Source organism: Dasypus novemcinctus, chromosome 3 (genome assembly GCF_030445035.2).
Source record: "Dasypus novemcinctus isolate mDasNov1 chromosome 3, mDasNov1.1.hap2, whole genome shotgun sequence".
NCBI classification, from domain to species: Eukaryota; Metazoa; Chordata; class Mammalia; order Cingulata; family Dasypodidae; genus Dasypus; species Dasypus novemcinctus.
The window spans coordinates 13173522-13183386 of NC_080675.1; the positions used below are offsets into that span (position 1 = coordinate 13173522).

Consider the following 9865-nt stretch of genomic DNA (forward strand, 5'->3'; position numbering starts at 1 on the left):
CCTACCAAAGAAATCATTGCCTCAGTGTCTGCTTCTGCGGGAATACAGCCTGAGACCACTTCCCACCTCCCCTCCGTTCCCACTCAGGAGCCCAGGACTGTGCCTGGGAGAGCTCAGCACCCTCTCAGGTCCCCCCACAGAGGCCTTCCTCCTGGATTAAGGTTTAGCCTCACCCACCCCCTTCCTCAGCATGAGCCTCAGACAGGAGGCTCCTTCAGCCCCTGCACGAGACCCACCTGCTTAGGGTCTCGGACAAGCCCAAACCTGTCAGAATCCCAAAATAGAGCACAGCTGAGCTTTGGGGTGGCTCCGGCCAGGCTCACTGGGTCACAGCCCAAGGCCCTTTGCCTTCTTCCTCCATTCCAGGTTTTTGGAAGTACGCAACCTCTGTCCATATCCCTTGGCCCACTCCACCCCCTCACCTGGAGACCCTACCCACACAGTTTTCCACCCCTTAGAGTGCCCACCTGTTTCCCCTTTGGTCCATGGGTCCTTGGTGGGTGAGGAAGCCGGCTGGAGGCTGGGCCTCCGTCATCTGGGGAGTCCACCTGGGAGGAACAGGGGTGGGGCGAGCAGGGACAGGATCAAGGACACGCGGGTTTGTACGTGGACGCTGGGGTGGGCTTCCGTAATTCCAAAGGCAGCCTCTGGCCGGCGGTTGTCAACTCAGACTGGAGCACGATCTGGCTGGGCCTTTTGAGGAGAGAGCCCTCCTCAGTGGTCACTGAGCATATTTTTTTGTGGGGTTACTAAGGCCCCCAGAGAAGAAAGTGCTCCTGTCCGTGCTGGAAGTCTAACCAGGGGGCAGTGGTTCTAGGGGGCAGTGGTTCTATCAATGAAGACGGGAGCTCTCGGCATCAAGATGAAAACGCTCGTCTGCAGCGTGGAGCTCCTGTTCTCAGCTGTGCCTGGAGCACCCCAGTCCTGAGGCCCCCCCCTCCAAAGAAGAACCCTCCAGCCCTCTGCTGGTGGGGCTGGTGAGGAGGTGCCAGCCTGCTTCTTAAACAGTCTCACCAGCCCCCCTGCTGTCCACTCACCTTCACGCCAGCACCCAGAGGCACAGGCTGCTCTGGGCACTGACCTTTGGGGCCTGCAGGCAAAGCTTCCTGTTTCATTCTCCCCTTACAGCTCAGCTCTCTTGGGACTGCAAAGTGGCTCCTCTTACCATGTCATTTCAGGCTCCCCCAGTGAAGTCCCTGTCATCCTCTCTCTTTGTTCAGGGGCTTCGGGACTGCCTTCACCGTTAGAGTCGTTTAGTGGCATTTTGAGGGAACAGAGGTAAAGGCAATCCTCTTGACTGGGTTCCCTTCTGCCCAATTGAAAGGTTCCCTGCTGTGTTCATAAGAACGGATCTTTCTTGCAGTAAAGGGGAGCCTCTTGGGTACGCAAGGGAAGTTTCCTGTTACTGAGTGGTTGAGTCTCTCCGGATGGAGGCGCTGCTCTGGGAGCCCCCTCCCCCTCTGCTGTGCTCTTGTGGCAAGGCCCCCCTGAAGATGCCGCTCTCAGTTCTGGGGTGGACGGAGGCCCCCGTCCCAGCTGCAGGGGTAAGGCAGCCCACTAGCCCTTTAACTGCCCACCTAGAGAGCTGCACACCTCATTTCTGTGCACCTTTTAGCTCCCAGAACTCAGTGCTGTGAGCACACTGAGCTGAAAGTGAGATGGTCTTCAGGCTCTATTTAGAGGGCAGTGCCCAGGAGAAAAACTCCTGCCTCTTAGTCTGAGGCAGAAGGAGGAGACATTGGGTGGCACTAGCCATCTCAGAATGCTGCCAGGACCACCATGCAGGCCACACCCGAGGGCCTCCAGGGGAACCAAGCCAGAGCCCGGGAGCCCCGGGGTGGGATCAGCGACTCAGTGGCAGAAAGGAAGCAAGGACCTGAGGCCAAACCTCCAAGCATGACGGGGGTGTGGGCGCTGGAGGCTGGTCAGGGCACAGGACCCTCAGCAAGCCCAGAAAATGGGTGCTCTGGGGCAGCCTGCCCTGTAGGGCTGCCTGCTGGCCCGAGCAGGGAAGGGACCCCTTCCAGAGCTGGGACCCTGACTGGGACCTCTCAGGTCATGACTGCAGTGAGAAGACCCACCCAGTGTTATACAGGCAGCCAACAGCAGGTCAGGGGACAGCGTCCTGTCTCCAAATCGTCACTCCTTGCAGCTCACCCCAACCCCGTGCTGCCAGGGTGACATGTTGGTCAAGCAGGGAGCTGAGCCTGAATCCCTCTTTTCACAGTGGTCAGCGCTGGGCCTGCCCCACCATGAGCAAGAAGGAAGGACGGTGGGAACGGTTGCAGCCGTTTGCCTTTATTCCTTATTTTGACAGACTGCCATCAGGGGCTGGTCGTGGGCAGCAGGGGACCCCTTCCTGGGCCAGGCTGGCTGCGCCGGGCCCACTCCATCCTCAGCTCTGGAGTGGGAGAGGCAGGAAGGTCCACTAATTCAGGTTCAAGGCTCCAAGGACCGCCCCAATGGATCCCAGGACGACGTTGGATGTGAAAGACAGTCCAGCTGCTCCTGGGGGAGAGGCAGGGGGTGAGCAGAGAGGGACAGGCCGGCCGAGCTGCAGGACCTCAGGGTCACTCCAGGAGGGCCTGAAGGCCAGAGGCTCCTCCCACCACCCCAGCTCCCCTGCGTTTCCAGACACCCCAGGAGCTCTGTGATGGGGAGGGCAGGCAGCTGCAAGGGGCACAAGCTCTCGTGGGGGGTCCGAGCGCTGGGGTCTCCCAGGTGGAAGGAGAGGCCCCCAGTGACCTACAAATGCAGTCCCGGCAGAGTGGAGTCGGGATGCCCCAGAGCGGGCTCTGTCCTTCTCTGACCCCCAGGGGCAGTGTTGAGGGGGGCACAGCCCTCCCCGGCCAGGCCTCAGGGCGAGGGCCTCCCCCCCTCCACGCCCAGCCCTCCCGCACTCACCCACTGACTGCAGCGTGGCCACCACGCCGCCCGCGGCAACGCCGCCCCCGTTGGCGATGGCTGCTGCGGACATCATCTTGGCAGCTATGGAGGACGCGGCGATTCCTGCCCCCGTGAAGCCCATGGCGCCGAGGACCACGGGCGCAGCCCCCACGGCCACAGCTGCGGGAGAGGAGCTGACGTTGGGCTGGATTCGGGGGAATGGGCCCCCCGCACCGTCACCCCTCAAGCTCGGGCAGCCCCAGAGGGGCTGGAGGAGGCCTGCTCTGGGCCTGGGAGAGCCCTGGCATGGCCGGAAGCTACGCGGCGAGGTGGGGGCCAGGCTGGGAGAGCAGAGGGGAGGCTGGGAAGTGCTGAAAACAGGGCCCCAGGGCCATGGAGCTTGTGGCAGGAGCTTCCTGGGGAAGTTCCCCGCCTTAGTCAAGTCCTGGAGCAGGGGAGCCCAATCCCTGAGGAAACCTAAGCACAACAAGGGCTGCACCCGGGCCCTGCCTGAGGCCCTGCCGGACCCCTCCTCGCAGTGCGTCCGCGATGAGGCCACAGAGCACTGTGGAAGCCCCTGGATGCAGGCGGCGAGTGCGGCCTCTGGAAAGAGCCTGCTGTGGCCACCCTCCGCGCCTCACCCCATGGAGACCTCGCGGGCACCCTGAGCCATGGCATCGTTCCGCTCTCAGGGCAGGACCCAGAGGGGTCACACCCTCGGCCAGCGCCCGGCTCCCGAATGTTCTGCCGAGGCCGCCCGCGCCCTGCTTGCTCCTGTCCTGAGTCTCTGCTGCTCTCCATCGCCCCTCCCAGCCCCGCTGGGCCTCCTGAGGTCTGGGGAGCCCACACCCGCCAGAGGCCGGGGCTTCCCCTACCCAGGCTCCCGGGACAGGCCACAGGTGGGGACGAGAGCCCCTTCCCTGCAGCCACTCACCTCCTCCGATCACAGCTGCAGCGGCTTTTGCTGGAGAAGAAAAGAGCCTTCTGTGAGCAGAATGCCTCCCCTCCGGCCCGTGAGCCCACCACCCACCACGGCGAGGGGCTGGTCCAGGGTGGGGGTCACGGGCTGCAACGACCTTCCCTGCTTCACCCAGAGAAGCAGGAGCTCCTGAAGGAGACGCCCTGTCCCGAGTGGGCTGCTGGTTGTGGAGTCTTGAACCAGTGGACAAAGAGACCCGCGCTGAGTGAATTCACATGCCCACTGCAGAGGTATCCGGCCCCAGTGGGTTTGAAGATCATTTCCGGAAAACTCACCCTATTAGTTATGCCTGGTTGGAGGCTGACTTGGGGGAAGGTCAGAATTAATCCATCCTTCTCTCTCCTGTTTCCTAAGCCTACTGCGCTGCAATCAAACACACACCCGACAGCTGAGGGAAGGAGGGCAGCGGCGGCTGTGGCAGCCATTCCCATGAAGGTGGGACACTGGCAGTGCCATGAGGGCACGGTGGTGGGCGTGGGCAGAGGGGCACAGGGCAGTGTGGGCATGTTCCCTGAGCCCAGGGGTTAGTTAGCCTGCACAGGGTCAGGGGTTATTAGTGGGGGAGTAGAGGAATCTCTCCTGAAGTCCAGAAGGGGCTCTTCAGCCAGCACTTCACCTCGTGGTGGAGACGTGGGCATCCTCTGCACTCCCTAGCAGAGCTGAATGTTCCAAAATAATTGCTCCCTCCTCCAGGAAGCCACCCTGGATCCTCCCAGTCTCTCTGTTCCCCTGTTGGTAGAGCTGCTTCCAGCCCTGGACCTCATTCAGGGGTGCATTGGCCTGGCACCCCACTACTGGGAACATTTGGGAGGCAGGCAGTGTAGCCAGGGGTCGGGGTTGCTATCTTTGGGCCCAATATGGGCCAGGATTTCCAGAGAGTAGAGTGAGCTCAACCAGCTCCCTGGGGAGAGAGATTTGGGAAGGTTTTATGGACAGAGAAGGGATAATGGCTTGAAGGGACCCAGCATGTGTCTGGAACCAGGGACTCAACAGTGAAGAGCCTGGTCCCAAAGTATTTGCTGCTCAACTTTATTGCCAGGCAGGTGGGGCATGGGTGCCTGCAAGATTGGCATCTGATCTACCTGGGCATGGACTCACAAAAAACACCAATAAAAATCATGTGCATAGTCAACTTACAAGAATGTTTGACCTTGAGGGAGATGTGGGAGTGAGAGGGGAGAAAAAGTGGAAATGGATAAATAAAACTGGAGGAGGCTTGCAAGATCTGGTGAAGAAAATGGGCCTACACTGAAGAATTCTCTTAAAAACCAGCCTTCTGGATCTTCAGGGAAATGAAATACCCAGAGAAAGAAAGGGGGGTGGCAAAGAGAGAGACAGAGAGAGCAGAAACCCCATGTGCAGGTGAGAGTAGCATAACCACATCACCCGTCTGTGATGGAAGCAATTCATAAAACATCAACAAAAGCTGCATTTCACCCAGTGCCCGCCTGTCCTAGGCACCCTGCCCAGCACTTGACATTTATCATGTCATTCAATTCTCTTAACAATGTCAAAGATGATGAGATTGTCCAGTGTTTGCAAATGAGGGCTCCGCGGCCCAGCTCCCCTGGACAGGCAGGTGGACCCGGGTTCCCTGCTCCAGAGGCTGGGGCGGGAAGGCAGGTGTTAAGTGCTGGGAGCCCACCACAGCAGGGGCCCTGGGCCTGGAGGAGGCCTGGCGGCAGGTCCTCAGAGACTCGGCACCAGGCTAAGATAGGGCGGCAGACCCCTCCATCTCCGCAGGAGGCCAGCCCAGAGAGGGGACCGGAGCTTGCTGGGACCCTAGAGACGAAACCCAAAGCAGCCCAGACCTCCTGGACCCAGCGGGGTCGACCTCTGTCAGAGGGAGCCAGGAGGACCCCCAGGGCGAGGTGCGCAGAGCGGGGTGCAGGGGCTGCCGGCAAAGCCATCTGGTGCCCTCACACCGGTGGGGTTGTTTTCTGGTCCTGGTCCCTGGGCAGTGTCCTGGAGCCCCGCCCCCTCCCTAGCTCCAGCCCCCAGAAGTCTCACCTGCTGTCCCTGTTGATGAACTCTCAGCCTGGCTGTCCTCCTTGCTGGCTAGGACCAGGCTGGACAGCATCTGGGAGGCCAGCAGCGCGGCCAGGAGTCCCGCCTCGGCTAATCGCATGGCGCTCCACGGGGCCTGAAACAGCTGAAGGGGTGACGCGTCAGTGGGGATGGGCCCAGCACTGCTTTCTGCCCACCTCCCCGAAAGTCTCGAAGGATCCAGGACTAGGGAGCCTGCTCTGAGCTGGGGGGGCAGCGGGCATGCAAAGGGCTCTGGGGCAAAGGAAGAAGGGAGGTGCGTCTTGGGGTCAGAGGAGCGCCTGTGTTTGGGAGGATCTGGCTTTCCCAGATGCCGAGCTTCCCTCCTCCTGAGGACACAGCACCGACTTCTTAGGCTCTGGACTCCCTTAAATCTCCACGGAGCTTTTTAAAAGGCACCAGGATCAGGAATAAGAGTCAATTCCGTTTTTAGGCGTACATCATGGCCAAGGTGCTCGCTAAGTACAGAAAGATGGGGTCACTACCCCATTTTAAAGATGAGTAAACCCGGGTTCAGAGAGGGCAGGTGAGTGCTCCAAGGTCACGAGGCTTTGGGTGGCAAGGTGACCAGGCCCAAGCCCAGCCCCTTAAAGCTCAGGCTTGTAGCAGCCCGGCCTTGGTTCGTCCTAACACTTCGCTCCTCCCTCCCCGTCTCCCCTTGAGGCTTGAGGGAACCCAGGGCAGGGACGAGCCCGATTGTTCCCAGAGTCCCAGGGTCCAGCAGCACGTGGGGTTGGAGCCCCTTCCCAAGCAAGACCCATTTTCTCTAATCACAGCTGGACCATTGTTTTTGGAAACAAAAGTGGCTACAATGGACCTACACTGGCCTCCCTCCTGAAGCAGGCTCGTAAGACAGGGAATTGATAGACGGATCTGGAACCTGGCAGAGTCCACTTGGACATCAGTATGTCCCAAGATGGCTGCTGGGGGAACCCCACCCCCAGGATTCTGCTCTCCAGAACAGAGACTCCTTCCTGGGATGTTCCCGAGGGAGTTTATACTAGGGTATTGATGGGTGGGGTAATCAATCCAAACATCAGGCAGCTCAGACCCCTCCCCTGCCATTAGCAAATTAATAGCCTATAAAGCAAACCGCCATGCCTGAGTGGCTCTCGCCCTGCTCTCTCCTCTGCCCCGTAGCCACGCAAGTAAACCTGGGGATTTATAATCTACAGTGGGGGACTGTAGCTTGTAAATCAGCCCTCTTTACCCCTTTTCACCCCCTTCCTCTCTACCTGGGGCCCCTGCTCTGTTATTTCCTCCCATTTCTCTTCCCTCCCTCCCTGAATAAATTACTGACCACTCCATCCCTGAGCCCACCATCCCCCTGAGGTTCAAGCCAGAAAAAGGGGTGCTCCTCATTACCCCTCTTGCCTTACCCAACTCGCAGAAGATGCGGGAGCTTGGAGATGTGCTGTGGAGTCTGACTCCTGTGATACCTAAAGCTGCACCAGCGGCAAGCGCTGCCCACGAGGATGCAAGCAGCCAATGGGAGAGGTTTCATTTGCTAGGAAACTGAAACTAACGTTTGACTCCTCCCCCTCCTGCGCAAGGGAGAAGTCTGCTTCAAAGAGACAGGCTCCAAGCACAGCATCACACTTTGTTAGTTAATATAAGATGCTTTGTCATTTAATTCGGGCATGAAGCCTTGCTCCATATCTTTTAAAAAGGTCATAAAAAAGATCATCAGTGATATGTAATAAAAGGATAAATGTTAACCTCAAAAGAAGACTAGAAGATGGTTTTGAGAGAATTAATCCTTGCAGTTGTCAGATAGTTATTCAAAAGGCCAGCACTGAAGGCCCAACATGCAAGAGCCTGATCTAGCAGCGTGATCTCTGAGCTAGAGCTTGATGGAGGGATCAAGTGGGTAAACAGGGGACAGGATAGAGCAAAGCCACCACTGTCATATTCTTTATAAGCCGATGTTGTTAACATAAACAACATAATTGAATATATAGTATTATTAGTCAATGAAGTGCTACAGCAAAAGATGCCAAAGGAGTGAGCCAGGCAGAATTATGGGGGAAAGCCATCACATGGAGGGGACATCAGAGGCAGCAAGCCCAGATGGGGGTTGGGGCAACAAGGAGGCCAGTCTGGCAGGAGCAGGTGCGCAAGGGAGAGCAGAAGGAGCTGAGGTCGGGGGTCAGAGGAGGCTAGGCTGTGGGAAGCCACGCCACTGTCAAGACGTGATCTTGTGCCCTGAGCAAGGTGGACTCTCCTGCAGGGCTTGACCTGGGGAACAAATGATCTGACTGCAGAGCTCCCACTTTCCCTTCAGCCCCGACAGGAGTCTGGCCCAGGAAGGACCCTTTTACCCAGACTTGATTAAGTTTCAATGGCCGTGTGTCCCAGTCCATGTACATGTGGGGCAGTGAAGAAACCTTTATGGCACTTTTGAATACAGGCACCCAGGTCACTACCATTCCAGGAGATGATAAGGCGAGGGGGAACAGTTAGCTTTGGGAGTTCATGATCATTTCCAAAAGGGAATGGGTTGCGTGCTGACCACTATCCTGTGGCTGGTCCCTTCAACCCTTTGGCTGCCCCCGGGCTCATGTTTCCCGCTGGGGAATGCACTGTAGGAATTGATATCCTGTGCTGTTGCACATCCCAATGGCCACTGCAAGGACACACTTCCCATCCCATCCATCCCTGGCCATCACGACTGAGCCAGGGATAGTCCTCACACCCCCATGGTTCCCATCTCCTTGCTGCAGGGTCCAACAGTGGCAATACCACCTCCCTGATGGCAAAAAAGAACTCATGCAGGCCCTTCTATGCCTGGGTGTCCTCTGTCCCACTATCTGCCTATCATAGCCTTGAGTGGCCAGTGATGAGTGTGCCTGGGGCATGGGCATCTAACCACAGACCATCGGCACTTGAATGCAGAAGTGCCCCTTTCGTGACCACGGTCACAGACACTGTGACCTCATGGAAGGCATTATGGCCTCTCTCAGCATTGGTAGGTGGTCATTGACCAGGTAAACACCATTTTTGCTATCCCATGCTGGGAGTAGGACCAGGATCAACTTGCTTCCAGGGGCAAGGCCTCAGTGCACTGTCAGTGGAGGGCAGCCAGGGTATTGAAATTCTCCCACTAGCTCCTACCAATGGGAGGACAGGATTTGACTCAGTTGCCTCTGCCCAAAGGACTCCATGTGCTCCCTGATATTGGTGGCCTGCTGTTGGTGGGCCAGAGCAAGGAGCAGACCACCCAGGCCTTGCACATGGTGCCAGCTGGGCTTCCACACTCTGTCTGGGGCATTATTCCCAACAAGATACAAGGCCCAACCCAGTAGTTCATCTTCTTAGGAGAGCTGGGGTGGGAAAACTGACTGTCCTTGAAGTCACCCACCTCCAAAAAGGAGGCCCAGCAAGTGATTGGGAAATTTATATATTGGTACCAGCATGGTCCATGACTCTGCTTCCTCCTATACCCCCATATCAGGTGTCACAGAAAGCAGTAACTTTCCACTGGGGAATGAAGAAGGAGCAAGTCTAGGAAAACATAAAAGTGGCTGTTTGAGTTGTCCTGCCTCTAGGAACTTTGGTGCCAAACTGGACACTTTGGCAGGAATTTGCACACCCTAGGGTTTTGGGACCAAGAAGTCCTAGATCGGTCCAGCACTACTCCCCCTTCGAGAGGCAACTCCTGGCATGGCGTTGGCACTGGTGGAATCGGTAAGGATCACGGAGAACTCTTAGGTCTTCCTGAACCCAAAAATGCCCCTCGTGACCTGGTCCTGGGTCACCTGAACACTCACCAGGCAGTGTCCAGCGTTGGAGCACCAGCGCACGGCAATGGTACATTCTAGAGTGTGCTCGCTCAGGCCGCCATGGATAGACACCCTTGCAAGAGTGGTGGCCCGAGGCCCCTCTCAATAATGAACCAGTTGCAACACCAGAGCAACCCTCTTCTCCTGCAATGGCATCTTGGGACCTCGACTC

General features: G+C 57.8%; 1 protein-coding gene across 1 annotated transcript; it reads right to left on the minus strand.

The window, feature by feature from the left end:
• Window positions 1–2277: 2277 nt before the first annotated feature.
• Window positions 2278–7410, minus strand: LOC131272920 (interferon alpha-inducible protein 27-like protein 2A). Its single transcript, XM_004484374.4, has 5 exons — window positions 7291–7410; window positions 5876–6017; window positions 3821–3850; window positions 2905–3066; window positions 2278–2508 (listed from the first exon to the last, which is right to left on the minus strand). Exons 2-5 carry the CDS (start codon window positions 5991–5993, stop codon window positions 2429–2431), a joined length of 390 nt encoding a protein of 129 aa, XP_004484431.1. The 5' UTR covers window positions 5994–6017; window positions 7291–7410; the 3' UTR covers window positions 2278–2428.
• Window positions 7411–9865: the final 2455 nt, after the last annotated feature.